At 41.8% G+C, this 17,593-nt stretch overlaps 1 protein-coding gene across 3 annotated transcripts in view; it reads left to right on the forward strand.

The window, feature by feature from the left end:
• WWP2 (WW domain containing E3 ubiquitin protein ligase 2) overlaps positions 1–17,593 on the forward strand; it is a 125,645-nt gene that overhangs the window by 86,131 nt on the left and 21,921 nt on the right. For all 3 annotated transcript variants that reach the window (XM_081032375.1, XM_081032376.1, XM_081032377.1), the window contains exon 9: positions 10,371–10,460. In XM_081032375.1, the coding sequence (XP_080888501.1) occupies positions 10,371–10,460 (90 nt within the window). The remainder of the gene's footprint in view (positions 1–10,370; positions 10,461–17,593) is intronic.

Here is a 17,593-nt window from a genome sequence, read left to right on the forward strand (position 1 = left end):
AGAACGTGGACCTAGGGATCAAATAGATCTGGGTTTGAATCCCCACTTGACCCTATTTGACCTTGCCTGAGTGGCTTACTATCTTGGTAAGGTGGAGGTAATAATCATGCATATATCCCCAAGAAGTTAAGGCGCTCAAATAAGGTGGTGAATGTGACGCGCTCACCTAATGGTGGGCATTACACTTCGTGAATGATACTTTTGCAGTGGTTGTGAAGGAATCATAGGGTTTTAAGTGGTGAAATGTAAGGCTGAGAGTTTTATTTAAAAGGTTAAAATTGGTCTCCTGACTCCTGAAACCACGATATCAGGAACAAAGGAATAACCCATCTTATCTGGATATCGTAAACTTCATAATGATTCTGAACTGGGAAATGAAGGCTTATCTTAAGGCTGTCATAGTCAGGGCCCATCCCATTGTGGTCCCTCTGTCCATCCTGGTTATCAGTTTGGTACTGAGGAAACCAATGGCCATATCACCATAGTCACTGAGGTCTGGCCTGTGATGGTGGGAGTGGGGGTGGTGTGTGTAGGTCCTCTGAGCCCTTGTAACTCATAAAGGAAAAGGGAAGGATGGACGGTCTCTTGCTTGATGTATAACATACTGTACTGTTCTTAAGCTACTTTAGAAAGACCAGTTGTTAAAACAAAAATCCTAAACCTGAAGGCATATGTGATTTTTTTACCACATACATATTGTATCCTTACTGTTTGGCACTCTACCTAACTCTTCTTAATAAAGTGTGATGAAGAAATGAAAAGTATTATAAATACTTCTTAATAGCTCAAACCTAGAGAGAATTGGTGTATTGAGAGGTGGCTCTGAAAAGTTTTTTGTGAAGTTTCTGATTTTTGTGAAAAGATTGATAACCAATTGCTGTGTCCAACTAGTCCCCACAGATTTCTTTTGTCCTTTGCATGTGGTAAGGAAGACTCGAAAGACCATTGTTTGCTTTATAATTTCAAATCTGTATATAATTTGGTGGGTAACGGAGCAGAATCGTTTTGGCAGAAAGGAGAGAAAATGGCTGCCTGTGTCCCCTGTGAGCTGTTTGTTTTCTTTCCGTTGAGCAAATGCCTGGAAGGCCGGCTTCACTCTTGTGTCAGTCACAGGCAATTAAGGCTAATGGCTCAACGTGTCTTTATGTAGGGCGTGTGTGAGGGTCACTGTTCTCCTGGATTGGGCTCTTCCTGTTTCCAGGCAGCTGGAAAACTCCAGGCTCTGAAAACGCTCTTTATTCTAAGTCTGGCCTTAGAAGCGGCCCAGGGAAGCCGATTCTCCTCCCCCCACCCCGCTAGAGGCTGAAACACTTTTCCGAGGTAGAATTTGGACAACATCTTTTCTTTAGAGCATTTAGAACATGACGGGGCCTGTGTGTGGGTCTGGGGAGGCAGTTGCCCACTTTCCCAAACCAGAGAAAGGCATTGGGACCCAGTTTTCCATCCTAAGATGCTTATCCCTAAGACATCGGGGAGGGCTGGAGATTGTTGGCTGCTTAACTGGAGATTGCCACGAGCACTGCTGAGTGCATGGCAGTGAGCATAGCAGGCTTGTAGTTTGCAGTTCTGTGATGACAAGTTAGAAAGGGCACACGTTCTACAGTGACCCTTGCAATTCATAGACCTACCATCCCTACCCCAGCATATTTACAGGTTTAGGACATCCGGACAAGATGAGTTATTCCTTTATTCCTGATATCTTGGCTTCAGGAGTCAGGAGTCCAATTTTAACCTTTTAAAATAAAATTCTGAGCCTGACATTTCACCACTTAGAACGCTGCAATGGCTTCCTATCGTCTTTTGGGATAAATTCTCAAATCCTTAATGAGACCTAAAAATCCCTGCACGATAGGACCCAACCTACCCATCAAGCCTTCCATGGAAGATACTCTCTGCTATGTTCTCCAAGGTCTAGACATAATAACTTTTTTCAGTTTGACAACTTACCACTCTTTCCCTGGACTTGGGATGCTCCACCATGCTGGTTGCTCTTTCTGAAACTTTCCTTAGTACTTTGTTCATTAATTTCCTATCCATCTCTTAAGTCTCAGCTTAATCAGAACTTCCTCTAGGAATCCTTCCTTGAACCCAGGTAGACAAGATCAAATCGCCCTGTGTACTGTAACTCTGCTCACACGTGTAATTGCTTGTTTCGTGTCTCTCTGCCCTGTTCACGATGGTGGGGAGCCTGACACAAAGTAGGCCCCCAAGACATATTTGCAATGAATAAATTTAAATGCCATCTTTTTTTCTCCCCCTGGATGAATGTTTTCAGCTTCTCCGATACCTTAAATAAAGAGCAACTATGACAGGAATATTGCATTTTTTCCCCAAGAGCAAGAGCTTAAGGCGTCATTAACTGGGTTGACTGGCTTTGGGTTTAAATATGCATCTCTCACAGGGTCAGGATGCTCTTGCCTGTTTACTAGAGGTCCTCACGCACTGGGAGATACCGTGGAGCATGTCTCCTCTTTGCTAAGGTGCTTAGGAGCCATGCTAGATTTTGTTTTCAAGACATCCAGCTGACTTTGTCTCTTTCCAACTTGACTGTCTCAACTTCTCCAGTCTCCTTTATGAGTGATTGAGCAAGATTCACTTGGAGATTCCATGGGTTTATTTTCCCGGTTGCTTCATTGCCTTTCTGCAACTTGCAGCAGATGAGACTGGTCATAAAGAGGTCGTACACGTTTGTATGTTTTAAGGACGGAAGGCTAACGAAAGCTGGGCTGCCTAAGTCTAAAATAGAACACCCCTCATCTCTTTTCTCCGTTTCCAAACCCTCCTGCTTTCTGAACCTTTAAATTTAATTAGCATGGAAAAAGCCAACTGGAAGGGTGTGGCATTTTCAGCTTGCAAATGTCTATTAAGGAGGGGGTGCCAGGAAAGCTCAGGATAAATGGTGAGATAGTGGTCCAGGCAGCCGGTAGTGGGGAGTGAGGCCACTTTGATCGGCTGGCCCTGCATCTGGTTTTTATCAGCACTGAGCTCACTTTGGGGACCAAATGCTCATTAACAGACCCTGTGTACATGGCTTAGATAAACTCCAAGTGTGTCCCAGGCTCCGCAGCTCACTCAGTCCCTCACACACAGAGGCACATTATTTCATCCTGGCAGTCGGCTCTCTGCTGTGGTTTCTTACATAAGGGAGGCCGTTGTGTTTGGACTGCCGACTTACCTCAGCATTGCCATTTCACACCAACCTTTTTCTCCTGCAGTCATTGGCTGCACTGTCCATTTCCTGCCTCAAAGTAGAATTAATTGAGAAGGGGTGTTTTCTAGATCTTTTGGATTTGCCATCTTGCCTGTCTCCACGCCCAGTTATTGAGATGCAGTGTCCCTTTCTCCAGGTGGTCCTTGAGACACTATCAAGGATGACAACCTTGTAAGAGTTCTTTGATGTTTTGTTTGTAGCGGGCTGTAAGGGACGTTGGAATTTGGAACTTCTCTGTTAAGTTATAAACCAGCCGCTGCCATTGATTTTCATTCCAAACTCAGTTTTGGCTCTATCCAAAGATCCTTACCCAAGGAGTTTTAAAATAGTGCTTCTCAAACTGTCTGTGAAGAAGCAGTCCCTTTTTTTTCTTTTCTTTTAATTTTTTTTGATCTGTTACAAATCCTTATTTGTGTTTGCTATTCAATGAGATGAATCTACTTTCCCATATTTGGATGTAGTGGTAATGTTACATTGGTACAAAAGTTTCTAAATGCTTAGCAACTTCTGTACGGTTCTGGTCAGTGGACATTAACCATGGGCCATGGACCGCACTCTGAATAGCACCATTTTAAAGGCTCATACTGGGAAAATCTGTGCCTTTTTGCTGAATATGGTTTAGTTTTTGACTCTGCAAGGATTATTATATGCTTAGGTAATGCCAAATAGTAGTACATACTTCTGGCTTCCTCCTCATTAACTCAGAACGAAAGCCTTAATTTCAAAGATTCTACTGTTTTGGGACTGGCCCTTGAGATATTCTCACCCTACTGTATGTGTGTATTCATGTGTAATTATGAATTTTCATTTTTATTACACTTTCTTGAGAGCTTCGCAAGAGCAGGGATTATTATGTCCATCTTTGTATCCCCAGCACCTGCTTAATTCTTGGATGTTAGGGAGATGGAGTGAGAAGTGTTTGTTGAATGACTGGGTATATGATTTCATTCTCAATAGTCCTTAAAAAAAAATTTCTTTTTGAAAAAAACAAAACACAAAACAACAACAGAAGAAGAAAGAAGATGTACAACAAAAAACACACACCCATATCTAACCATTGATGCTTTTTGTGCACCTTCAATAATAGCTTACCTGACTATTAATAATTGCTAACATGTGTAAAATGTTTCCAGTGTGTTGGGGAGTGCTAAATTTTGTGTGTGGATTATTTCACACAGTCTTCACAACACTCTGAGTGGCAGCCACTTTTATCCTCATTTTGCAAATGAGGCAACCTTAAGCGATTTGCCTGAGACCACATATACATACATGCCCACATAAACACGCATCTACCAAAATGGGATAATCTTACAGTCTGTGGTTTTAAATTTTATTTTTTATTGTAAAACATTTTAAGCATGCAGATGAGAATGGGTGGCACTTTAGATTTAATTTTTAAACACTTTTGATTATCTTATACATGTTAGTTTTTTACTTGTTTTTTCTACCCAGTACATTGTAAACATAAGAACAAGTCAGTATTATCCACAATGTTATTTTAAATGACTGAATACCACCCATTATAGAAATAACAGCACTTATTTTATTAATCCTCCATTTTGAGGCATTTAGGTTGTTTCCAGTTTTTTTGTAACATGCAGCAACATACTGTGACAGATGGATGTATTGCTAACTCTTTGACGCATAATTATTGCCTTAGGGTGTGTCCTAGAAGCAGAATTGCTGAATTTAAAGGTATTCACATAGGAAAGGGTTTAGACCACATTGTCAAATTGCCCTTTGGAAAGAGTATATCCATTTTTGCTTCCACCATCTTTTTTTTTTAAGAGTAACTATTTCCCTACATTGACAAATTTGTCTGCAAAATGTTTAAAAATTTTTTTATAGATACCATCTCCAGGAATTGTCTTGCCTCTCCATGAAAGCATATCTTTTAATGTTTTAATGTTGCCAACTTCCATTGAAGAGCTTTGGAGAGTTTTCCAAGGCAAAGAAAACGAGATGGTTGGAGAAGAAAAATCGACTTAATTCAGAAGCCTCGGTGGCTGCTACTGTGTTACCCTGTGCTTCTAGGGCATAAAATGCTGCTTGTTGATAGTTTGTGAACAGGAGTTAGAGTGCTGATATTTAAAGGAAAGCTCAGTATTTTAAGAAAGATTCTTGGGAGAAGGACCGAGTTTAACACATTTCCTACCCAGTTTACAAAGGACCTACTGAAGCAATGAAAACAGTAAGCAGGAGATGTGTTCCATTGCACACAGATTTCTTGCTCATCAAATGGTCTGAAACAGTCTGAAACAGCCTGGAAATAAATCTTATGGTTCGCCCAGGAAGTGGCCAGAGTTTGAGAAACAGGACATGTTCAGAGTCATTTATATAGGAGCATAAAGTAAGAAAATATGAATTCCATTTAGCTTTTGCCTGTAGGGAGTTGAATTTCTGCATACATAGCTTTAATACTTTCAGTGTATTTTTCTGAATTTTAGTTTTTGTCTAAGTAACCAGCGAGGAATCTTTTCTTTGGGGCACGTAAGGGTTCTGGTGTGACTTTATTTTCTAATGGAGAGAGTGTAATTTGAATGAGGGTCAGATTTATTATGTTAATAAAAGCTAGCAAATTAATAAATAATGCAAGTTAATAATGCTCTTGCCAAGATAGAATTTCTGATGCACGTTGATATGTAAATTTGCAAGGGCCATTTAAAGAGAATGTCTTTTATACAAACCTGCACCTCTCACCCAGCTTTAATTCCTTTTCCAACTTAATCCTATTCTTGGTGAAACTCATTCTACGGTGTATTCAAACATAGGGGAATCTGACACACTGTAATGGTAGGTCATTGAGAATTAATTTCTTGAAGACCTTTTTAGGAAACCCGCCATAGAAAATGTGGTTCAGGTGACCAGATAATTTCTTTTCAGGATAGCACCGGAGAGAAATGGTTGGATGTCATCCTAATAATGGACTGAGATTTTTAACTTTTACCCTTTTAATGATGATGATGGTGAGGGATTTGGGCCATGGGCATGGAAGATATGCAACTGAATAAAGACAGTTAAAATCCATCGGTGTGAAGGTAACTTAGGCTTTAAAAAAAAAGTACTAAGATTAATTGAATTTAGAGACTCCTTTCAAGTGCTTTCCGATACAAAGACTCTGTGTCGTCTACGGCCCAAGTCAATGCTACTCATTGAAGGCCAAGGAGCAATGTGTTGGGAAGGAACCTGAATCAAGCTTGATTCTTTGAACACTATTTCTGAGAGCATCAAAGAAAGCTATTCAGTGGGAGAGGATATGATCCGCGAGACCAGGATGTAGTATTGAGACCCATGGGTAGTTTGATTGAAAAGCCTTTTAATCTCAGTGTGAAGAAGGTGCTTGTAAGGGACAGAAACCTAACCCCTGACAGGGATGTGCTGATGAAAGGTCGCTGCCAGTATCACTTTCTTGGCATGGGGAGAGCAAACCAAGGCAGTCGGAAAGCCTTACTCTATGTGGGTCAGCAGTTACTGAGGAGAAATGAGAATCCGGAGGCTTGTTTGATTGACAATAGAATTGACTGACTGTGCCACATGAATGAAGGCAAGAGATTTGTATGAATTCTGAGGCACCGTGCAGGTTAGGGAGGAGTTGAGAGTTCTCTAAGAAAAGCAGCTAGGCCAGGTCATGGATCAGGGAGGACCCAGGTGGACATTTAATCCGAGCAGGAGTCCGATTTTAAAAGGAAAAAGGTAGATATCAAAAAAGGTAATGGAAGAAAGGTGTTATTTCTCTGGTAACTCTGTTTTTCTAGCTAAGCCAATTGAGAGGGTTCATAGAAGGACATTGAGATTTGCCAGATAATAACAGTCCCTGAAAGAGAGACTTTCATTTCTAGGCTCAGCTGGAATCAAAGATGGGATGGATAGATATTGTCTAGGCTTGGAAAGAGCTGCTGTAACTCTTGAAATATAAGCGAAGAGGACTTCACACCGATTTCCTTTCTGGCAGTGTGTGGGAATACCACTGTGTCAATTAAAAGGAATTTACTTCATGGAATTTCAAGTGTTATCATCCTGGTAGGTCAGAGTATTGTGATTAAAACAGAGCCTAGAAGTGATCATGGCAGACCCATTATAATTCCTCCCTAGTTTTCCTGATTCTGCAGGGCTCCCTGCTTGGACTCCAGTGCTAGGAAAAGCCTTTCACGTTGAGGTGGGGATCGGGAAAACACCTGATACCTTGTCTGCTGGGTGGTAGGTGCCCTGTAAATTCCAGTTTACCTTCCGTTTCTTCACTTCCTCTCAGCATGATGTGAGCGGTGGTAAAACTCAAGAGTCTAGGAAGTCAAACCTGAGTTTGACTACCTTGTTCGAGTTACTTAGCTTCTCTGAACCTCCATTTCCTCAATGGTGATGGCATTTCCCACCTAAAAGGATGGAGGCAAGGACTGCATGAGGTAAAACATGAGCCCATCTTTTTTCTTTCTTTTTTTTTTTTGTAGATACTCATTGGGTGATCCCTCTTCCCTTCCTTGCCTTAAAAAACCTCAGGAATATCTGTATCTGAACTAGCCTCAGACGGGCTGATCAGTGTAGTCCACTGATCAGGTATCTGGTTTACTCGAAAATGAAAATTGACTAAAGCTAATGCCTATCAGAGTAGACATACCAAGGTTCATAATAGAAGTTAGGATGTTTATTTCAGTGTGCAATTAGCTCTGCTATAACATATGTGTTCTTAAAATCACCATGCTAAGCAGAATCACAGAATTAAAAACCACAGGACTTATGGGAAAAATGGTTTAGGGGGCATATCGCTCAAAAACTTGTCAATGACACACTCCAAAAATAGGAACAAACCTAGTAATGATGGTATCACAGGTTTACACATGTTACATGATTGCGATACAGAACACTACAATGAATATGGGACATTTCCATGGGAAGACCTGAAGTTTGCTTGTGGAAGCAGGTGTTGGAATGGTTGGAGTTTGTGAGTGTTGTCATGAAATTGTGCAAGGAGGGTTATCTGAATTCAGACAGGAGTTATAACACCACATGTGGCTGGATGTGGCATATAACATGGTAAACTGAGGTAGTTGGTAGATGCGTGTGAGTTTTGTGTTTTCATACGAGACTGAATTCAGCTGGGGGAAATCTGTGTTCATTTAGTGGTCCTCGAAGGTAGAATAATGGATAAGCAAACACAAAATTCACATTATGCTCACATTGTTCCCTCATACATCAATCAGATTGGAATACATCTGCATTTTCAAAACAAGTGTTTCAGCAGAACTGACTGTACCTGCTTCCTAGGAAAGATCCCCTTCCCCTAGACAGTACTCTAAAGTAGAAGTAAATAAAAATCAGTGTAAAACATAAAGGCTAATGGGACCATTAGCATCTTTTATAAAATGGTAGTCATTTTGTAAATATAAATTTTGCATTCTTTACATATTGCATGCTGTATTCTTGGATAAGTGGAGTTATTGCCAGACTGTGTTGAGTGTAGAAATAATGGGAGGGTGACATCCCAAGGGTGGACCTTGGCTGTATTTTGTGGTGATTTTGTTTGTGGATTATCTCTTTGGGCCATCTGCTGCCTTGCCATTCCTCCATTAGCACAAATGAGCCACCCTCAGTGCCCGATCACATATTAACTGACACACAAACTTATGGGTAGAGTAGTCAGTAAGAACATCGGTGTGCAGTTAGCTAATAACAGTATGCTATATTTTTTTGAGTCACCCAGATCTCTTTTAAAGATCCCCTGTAAATGAATCCTGTATTTTAAAAAGAAATGTGATCATGAATATATTAGGTTGGTGGAAAAGTAATTGTGGTTTTTGCCATTATTTTTAACCTTTTAAATCACAATTACTTTTTTTTTATTATTATTTTTTTATTTATTAGTTTCAGGTGTACAAGACAAGGTAATACTTAGACGTTCATCATTTATATCCCTCACATTGTGAACCCCCATCCACTATCCCTCCGACCTCACACTGAACCATCACATTATATATATAAAATTATAGTTGGCATTCATTAATGTTTAGCTTCTGGTGTACAATGCCATGATCAGGTATCCACAGTATCCCTGAGGTGGTCTCCCAAATAGGACGCATGTCCATCGGATACCCAACAAAATCTTTACATTATTGAATACCTTCCCCAAATTAATTTTCAAAAAAACCCTGAGGCCATCTTGTGGTTACCAGCTGCTTCCAAATCCCTTCACCTTTCCCCTTATCCCCAACCCCCTCCCCCACACCCATCTAACAACTCTCGGTTTTTTCTTTGTGTCCCCAAAACTGTTTCTGATTAGTTCATTCACATAGTCTTTTCTTTAGATTCCATATATAAGTGAGATCATATGGTACTTGTCTTTCTCTTTCTGACTTATTTCACTTAACATAATGTTCTCTAGATCCATCCATGTTGCTGCAAATGATAAGATTTCTTTCTTCTTTATGGCTGCGTAATACTCCATTGTATAAATGTACCACAGCTTCTTAATCCAGTCATCTACCGATGGGCATTTCGGTTGTTTCCATATCTTGGCTATTGTGTAAAGTGCTGCAATAAACATAGGAGTGCATACAGATTTTTGAATTGGAGTTTTGGATTTCTCCGGGTAGATGCCTAGGAGAATCACAATTACTTTTGCACCGACCTAATATATGACTATATATGATGCTAGGAGAACAGCATCATATATGTTGTGACTTTAAGAGGTAGTAGAGACCAAAATGGCTATGGCATTATCCATAGATAAACTTTAGGAGAGGTCTGTGAGCCCCAGAAATTGCATACAAATTTTTGTTGGTAAGTGCATTTTGGAAGGAAAGAACCCTCAGCTTTCATCACATTCCTAAAGGGATCTTTGATCCCCCAATGGCCCAAAAACACTGGTTTAGAAAAATACATGGAATGTAGATTCACATGAGTCATTTAGGGGAATCTAGAGTGATCGATGGCATATCCTAGTGCAGTGACTCCCTCAAGGGGAGCTATTATAGTTTTCCCAAGAAGCGCTCTTGGGGGCCACCATCAGTGACAGCAAGGGGCTGGTCTGACCACTGGATTGATCTTGCGTGTCATCTTTGGTGTTTCCTCTCAAACCAGCCGCATCAGTAGTGAAGGGCTCCCTCTTGAACAAGGGCTTGTGCTTTTCAACTGTGTATCTCATGCTTCCCTTGACTTTATTTTTCAGATGGGAACAGCGAGAGTTGCCCAATGGACGGGTCTATTATGTTGACCACAATACCAAGACCACCACCTGGGAACGGCCTCTTCCTCCAGGGTAAGGCATGGATGGACCCACAAGCCCTAAGACTCTAGAACTGGTACCAAGAGTCACCAGATGGTTTCTCCACCACCAGCGGCTGTCGCCATCTCTTTATTTCCACCCCTCTTCTCTTTTCTCTCTCTTTTTTCCCCTCCCATTGTTTTCCCCTTCTACATTCTTTCCCCTATCTTCCTGTTTTCCCTTCTCCCCACACGCACTGGATTGGCTATGACTGATGGTCATGGACATTATGAAATGGTCTTCCGGGCTACTATGACAGTTGGATCCTAGAGGAAGCAGGGCTGGGAGGCCTGCTGGGCCGTTTCTGTCTGAGTGCCCTCAGTCATTTCACCACAGAGATACCCTATTAGGGCTGCGTTTCCAGTCTCTTTATGCAGAGGTAGCAAAGTACAGGGACGTTTATCCTGGGTTACTTGATTGCCTTTCCTATTCACTTACCTTAATTCTGTTCTTATTTCTTACGACATACTAGGTTTTTTAGAGCATCTTCGGGAAAAATCTGAGCATGAGGAGGCCAAGCTAGAAAGGGTATTGATGCATTTCCCAGTGTCCTGTGCCCACCGAGCCCCTGAAGTTTGCACAGTGTGCTACTCGTGCAGCTGCGCTTTGCGAGAACACAGTTTAAGTTCTCTAAAACCAAAGGATGAGTGAGGCTTCCAAGGGAGGGAAGACTGTCCAAGTTCAAGGAGAAGGGGTTTGGTTCCCTGTCTGCCAGGGACAAAAAGTTCTTTCCACATGTGTCTCCCGGTCCTGAGAGCTTTCAAAAGGGAATGTATTCTGTTCTCAGGAAAGCATCACCTCCCAGTAAAGCAACCATGAAGGGCTCCTGCATAAAATATGAACATTTCCCCCTCCTCAGCTTGAGGAGGGAGAGGATGTCAGAGTTGGGAGAACCCCTGTGCTCTGTTTGGTTTAGCTGTCAGGTGTGTGCCAGGCAAATACCGCCTTGCCTTCTGGTCCCACAAATTTCCATGGATAGGCTGCTGTTCATTTCAGTTTTCCAGTAGAACATTTGTGTTTTCCTTTTTTTCCTTACCCTTCTGGAAATGAAACTTATAATCTGTCATCATTAGTCTTCACTGTGTTTTCTACTTTAAGTCCAGTGAAGCCACCAAAGTTAAACATTGACTTCTTAGAAAAAAATTAAACATTTTATTAGGGAAAATATGGAAATTTTCGTATTATTATAGAAATTTTCAAATATGCACAAAGTAGAGAGAATCCCCACATACTCAACCCTTAGCTTCAATAATTGTCAATTCATGGCCAGTCTTACTTCATCCATACCAAGGGCTGGCAAACTATGGGCCCGTGGGAAACATCCAGCTCGCCATATGTTTTGGCAAATAAAGTTTTACTGGAACACAGCCACACTCATTGGTGTGCTTATTATCTATGGCTGCTTCTGCTCAATGGCAGAGTTGAATAATTGTGATAGAGACTGTATAGCCTGCAAAGCCTAAAATACGCACTTTGTGGCCTGTTATAGAAAAAAAATTGCCAACTGCTGATCTGGAATCCTCTCACCCCTGTCCTAGAGTATTGTGAAGCGAATTCAAGACATCATATTTTATCCATATTTCAGTACATATTTCTAAAAAAATGTTATTTAAAATAAAATGTTATTTTAAAAAAATTCAAGTGGTTGTCCTTTCAGTCTTAGTTGTGGAGGGCGCAGCTCAGCACCAGGTCCAGTTGCCATTGCTAGTTGCAGGGGGCAAAGCCCACCATCCCTTGAGGGACTCGAGGAGTTGAACTGGCAACCTTGTGGTTGAGAGGCTGCGCTCCAACCAACTGAGCCATACGGGAAGCAGCTCAGCTCAAGGTGCTGTGTTCAATCTTAGTTGCAGGGGGCGCTGCCCACCATCCCTTGTGGGACTCAGGGGATTGAACCGGCAACCTTGTGGTTGAGAGCCCACTGGCCCGTGTGGGAATCGAACCGACAGTCTTCGGAGTTAGGAGCACGGAGCTCTAACCGCCTGAGCCACTGGACCGACCTAATCACTGACTTTTAACAGTATGTGTTGCATACCTGTACTTCGTGTATTTCCATCTAGCATGTCTATTTAAAAGTGGTGGTAGGGCCGGCCCGGTGGCTCAGGTGGTTAGAGCTCCATGCTCCTAACTCCGAAGGCTGCTGGTTCCATTCCCACATGGGCCAGTGGGCTCTCAACCACAAGGTTGCCAGTTGGATTCCTCGACTCCCGCAAGGGATGGTGGGCTGCACCCCCTGCAACTAGCAACGGCAACTGGCCCTGGAGCTGAGCTGCGCCCTCCACAGCTAAGACTGAAAGGACAACAACTTAAAGCTGAATGGTACCCTCCACAACTAAGATCGAAAGGACAACAACCTGACTTGGAAAAGAGTCCTGGAAGTACACACTGTTCCCCAATAAAGTCCTGTTCCCCTTCCCCAATAAAATCTTTAAAAAAAAAATTAGTAAACATATGGATGTTGGAAATTGTTTAAAAAATAAAGCGGTGGTAACTCTGTAAGTGTGCTGGTTGCTGCCTCTAACCTCTCTGGTCTGTAAATTACATAGGCCTTGACCTGGTGAACATTTGGATGGAATCTAAATGAAGATATTTAATGGTATTTTCTAAGGGTGGCTGAGGATTTACTCATCTTTAAGGATTGAGGTAGGACATTAGCTCCAGCTTTCTTATTTTCAGCGTAGATTTGATGTTTTATTGGGACATGGCTCAACTCTGCACCCCACATAGCCTATTAGTTCTTCCTGAGTTTTTGGCCCAGACGTTTGAGCCCTTGGCACTTACTTTCTCTGTGTAATAGGGAACTGAGAGAGAACAGAATGCTTACGCTTCCGTTGCTAATTAGTGGGAGAAGTGCCACCTCAGGGAAGTATTACGATGGTGAGAGCAATCTCGGAACTACAGATTATCCCAGCATACCTAGTCACTGAGGAGCGAGACTGAGCCAAAGGATTCACTTTATCACATCCACCCCCTTCTCTCAGACCTATGGGACACTTGTGTGATGACCAGTTATTCTCTCCAGGAGTAGAAAGTATTGGACCTGGTAGGTAAGGATGAATGCGATAATTTGCTCTTCAGTCACTCTTAGGTGGTACTCAGACCAGAGGTGAAGAGGGAGAGTGATCACCACAGAGCACAGCGTTGGGTGGGGGGAGGCCTTACAGAGGAAGGTGGATCAAAGTCGGTCCTGCAGGGAAGGTGGGAGGTGGACGTAAACAAGAAGAGGAGGGCCATCCAGGTGGGGGGAAAGTGTGAATGTGAAAGGTTTGGTTAGGCCGTGATGCGTGGAGCCGTTTTACTGGAGTGGAAGGTTTGTGTGAAACAAAGATGCTCAAAGTATCTGTAGTATGGACCCTGGGTTTGGTGGAGATGCCTGCTGGAACCAAAGGGTGTGAAAGGGCTGCCTGGGGCTCCAACCACTGCTCTGTTTTTATATATTGCAATTCTGCATAAAAGTTCATCTAAAAACAAGTGTGAGATTATGCTGCTTAGAAGTTTGAAATTCACCGGTGCAGAGGGCTTCTACTGAATCCTGGAGATTGAACATGTGTTTATTTCTATTCCTTCTTGAAAACCCACTAAAATGGCAATAAAGGTATAAAAAAGTATCAACCGTCAATGATAAAGGAATGGAAGAGGAGAAACAGCATAAACACGCATCTACCAAAATGGGATAATCTTACAGTCTGTGGTTTTAAATTTTATTTAGTCAAGTTTAGTTGCCGATAGATAAATGGCAGAGCTGAGAAAGCTGACCCCAACCCTACAGTGTGGGATATCCACCAGGAAGCCAGCCAGTTTGCACCATGGAGCCCTGGAAAGCCTCAGCGATGGGAGACGTCAGTGGGGTGTGTGTGTGTGTGTGTGTGTGTGTGTGATGAGATTTAAAACATCAAGTTCAGTTTAAGATTCAGGCAGAGAACAGTTAGATTCCTAGGTTGTCAGCCATCCCTCCCATTCCTCCGCCACACGTCTGTGTGTGTGTACACACACACACACACACACACAAACACAAAAGCAGCCTCGTGGTTCCTGCTGCAGTGAGAAGCTCCTGGGAAAGCAGAACCAGCCTGGGGGACACAGCCATAGCTGAAAGCAGGGACAAACTCAGGAAAAATGGGATTAAGAAGGGATGCTGTTTTCAGGCTAAAGGTGGGCAAGTTTTTTGCTGGAGAAAGTGACCAGTCTAAGGGCAGAGAGCTACACATTGTGATATTTGGGGATCTTCTAGAGAAACAGCTGAGTGAAGCCACTAGCCACCAGCCCCCAGCTGGACACACACAGCTTCCAGTCAGTATTTCAGTGGCTCACTTTTAAATGTGAATGAATAGCCAAGGACCAGCAGACGGAGAAAAAGGGACTTGGTAAAAATAATGTAGGGAGCTGGAAAAAACTTCAGAAAGTGAAACCAAATTAAAATGTATACCCTCAAAGATTTGGGAGAAAATAGGTTATCTGTGAAATAAGAACAGGAAGACCATAATGCAAACCATGCAGAAAAGAAGAAAAAATAAGAAGAGCTTTTAGCAATTAATATATATGAGAGCGGAAATGTAAAAAAAAAAATTTAACAGAAGAATTGAAAGTTAAAGTTGGAGATAAGAAAATTCTATGTGTCTAGGAGATCCAATAGCTGAATTGTAGTTTTAGCAAAAAAGAACAGAGAAATAGAGGAAAGGAAATTATCAAAGAAAGAATAAGAAGGAATTCTCAGAACTGAAAAATATAGTATCCAAATTCAAAGGACCTCCCCCCCAAATTCTCAGTCCAGAGAATGATAAAAAGCCCCACCCTGAAGCACACACTATTGGAATTTGGAATGCCAAGAACATCTCAGAAGCTTCCAGAGGGAATAAACCATACATATCAAGGATCAGGAATTAAAATCCTTCTTCTCAACAGCAGCTACGGGGCAGGACCTTCAAAATTCTGATGGAAAACTATTTCCTTTCTAGAAATCAACAATTAATCATTTCAACACTCAAGTGTGAGGGTCAAAATAAAGCCATCTTCAGACATGCAGCATTTCAAAAAAGTAATTTTGAAGCTACCAGATGATTTATTCCACCAGACAAGAGGAAACCAAGAAAGAAGTTATGAGATGCAGGGCACAGGGGACTCAGTTTAGGGGCCAAAGAAGTTCCTAAGAGGAAGGCAAGGCAGGAGGTGTGGCTAATAAATGACACTGAGAGGCCACCTGTTTGTGAATTAGTGAGAATCTGGAGGTGAACTCGTGATTGGTTCTTGGCAGGCGAGAACCCTACCGCCGCACCACTGGGGGAGCATGTGATTGGTTCTTAAAAACCAAGCAGAATGAGTCAAGGCAGTTCTTAACTGCAGAGGGAAACAAAGTTATACAAGTAAGGAAATGTACTCGTGTATATATAGTATTCTACAAAATCATAATGCAAACTCTGAATATTGATTTAAGGATTTTCTGTTTGGGAGGATGAGGCAGAGGAGGTGTGTGTGTGTGTATGTCTGTGTGTTGGGGAGCAGAATACAATAACTAAATCCCCATCTTTATAGTGGAAAGTCCATAAGTAATATCTAAATGGCAAATAAGCATGTTATTTAGAAATATGACTATAAATAGAAAAAGCAGTCAAGAGTGGAAAATAGTTGCTTCTGGGGAGCAGGATCAGCTATGGGGAGGCGGAGGGCAGGAGACTCTGTTTTTCATTATATCCCCATAGTACTTTTTGCATTTTTAAACTATACATAACTTCTTTGATAAAAAATAAAAATTGCTAGTTGAGAGGATTTAGGATACAGTTGGGAAGGTGCCAGAGTATTGTGAGCATTGACTACTAACTAAAGTGTTTTGACTCAAGGGCAGTGGGGAGCCAACTGAAGTTTTGAGCAGAAGCATGGCATAAGGGGTCAGTCTGGCATGGTTACCCTGATGGCAATTTGTAGGCTGGATCGGAGTGGGGACATTCATTCAGGGATAACTGGACATAGAAATGGAAAGTCAAGGGCAGGGAGACAAAATAAGAAGCTCTCTGGCTGCGTGGTTTACTGACAGCAGGAAAGGAAGAGTGAGGAATGATGGTATGGTTTCACCCCTGGGTGGAAGACTCACAGGGCAGACTGGGAAAGTCTCAGGTTTGGGGACAAAGCCATGGCATTTAGTTTAATCCAAAGTGACAGCAGGTCACAAAGGCAAGGCAGTCTAGTGGGCGGAATGCAGACCCAATCTGGGAACTGGTCATGGAACTGGGAACTGCTTGAGGAGAAGACATGTGCAGGGAGGATTTTGAGTTTAAAAGAGTCTCTGAAGAAGTGGGAAAAAAAATCATCTGGGAGGCTAACCCCCCAAATTGAGGAAGACGCCAGACTGAAACATGATAGTCATCTGAGTAAGGTAAGAATTTAGAGAGGATGAAATGAGAAGGTAGGCAGGGAACAAACTCTCCCTGGAATCGTACAGTAGAAATCCATATTGGGTTATTTGTTGTGGGATAATCCTGTTTTCTTCAGTGATCTCTTATTTTTTTAAAACCCCTTTTCTGTCTGTCCCTCTTCGTACTTACCATGGAAAATTTCAAGCATACACCAAATTTGAGAGAATAGTCTGATGAATTCCTTGTAACCCTTACCTGGTTCTAACAATTAATAACATTTTGTTCTATCTGACTTCCCACTTTTTGGGGGTGGGGTGATGAATTTTAAAGCAAATCCCAGACATCATATCCATTGATCTATAAATATATCACATATGTCTCTAACGGATGAGGTGTTTTGTTTTTCTTTAAACATAACCAAAATACCATTATCCCACCCAACAAACTTAACAATATTTCCTTATTTCATGTCATACCCAGTCTGTGTTCCATTTTCCCTAATTATCTTAAAAGTGCTTTTATACTTTGATGTTAAATTCAAGAGCAACACATTGCTTTTGGCTGATATGTCTCATAAGTCTCTTAACCTATAAGTTCCCCCTCCCTTTCTTTTTGGGCTGGGGGCATGCATTTATTTTTTGAGGATCCTGGGCATTTGTCTTATAGCGTTTCTCATATTCTGGATGTGGCTGACTGTGTGACCTTGTGTTATATAACATGCTCTTCTATCTTTTGTTTTTATTGTAAACTGGTAGTTAGATATAGAGGCTTGATAAGATTCAA

Source organism: Rhinolophus hipposideros, assembly GCF_964194185.1.
Source record: "Rhinolophus hipposideros genome assembly, chromosome: 21".
Classification (NCBI taxonomy): domain Eukaryota; kingdom Metazoa; phylum Chordata; class Mammalia; order Chiroptera; family Rhinolophidae; genus Rhinolophus; species Rhinolophus hipposideros.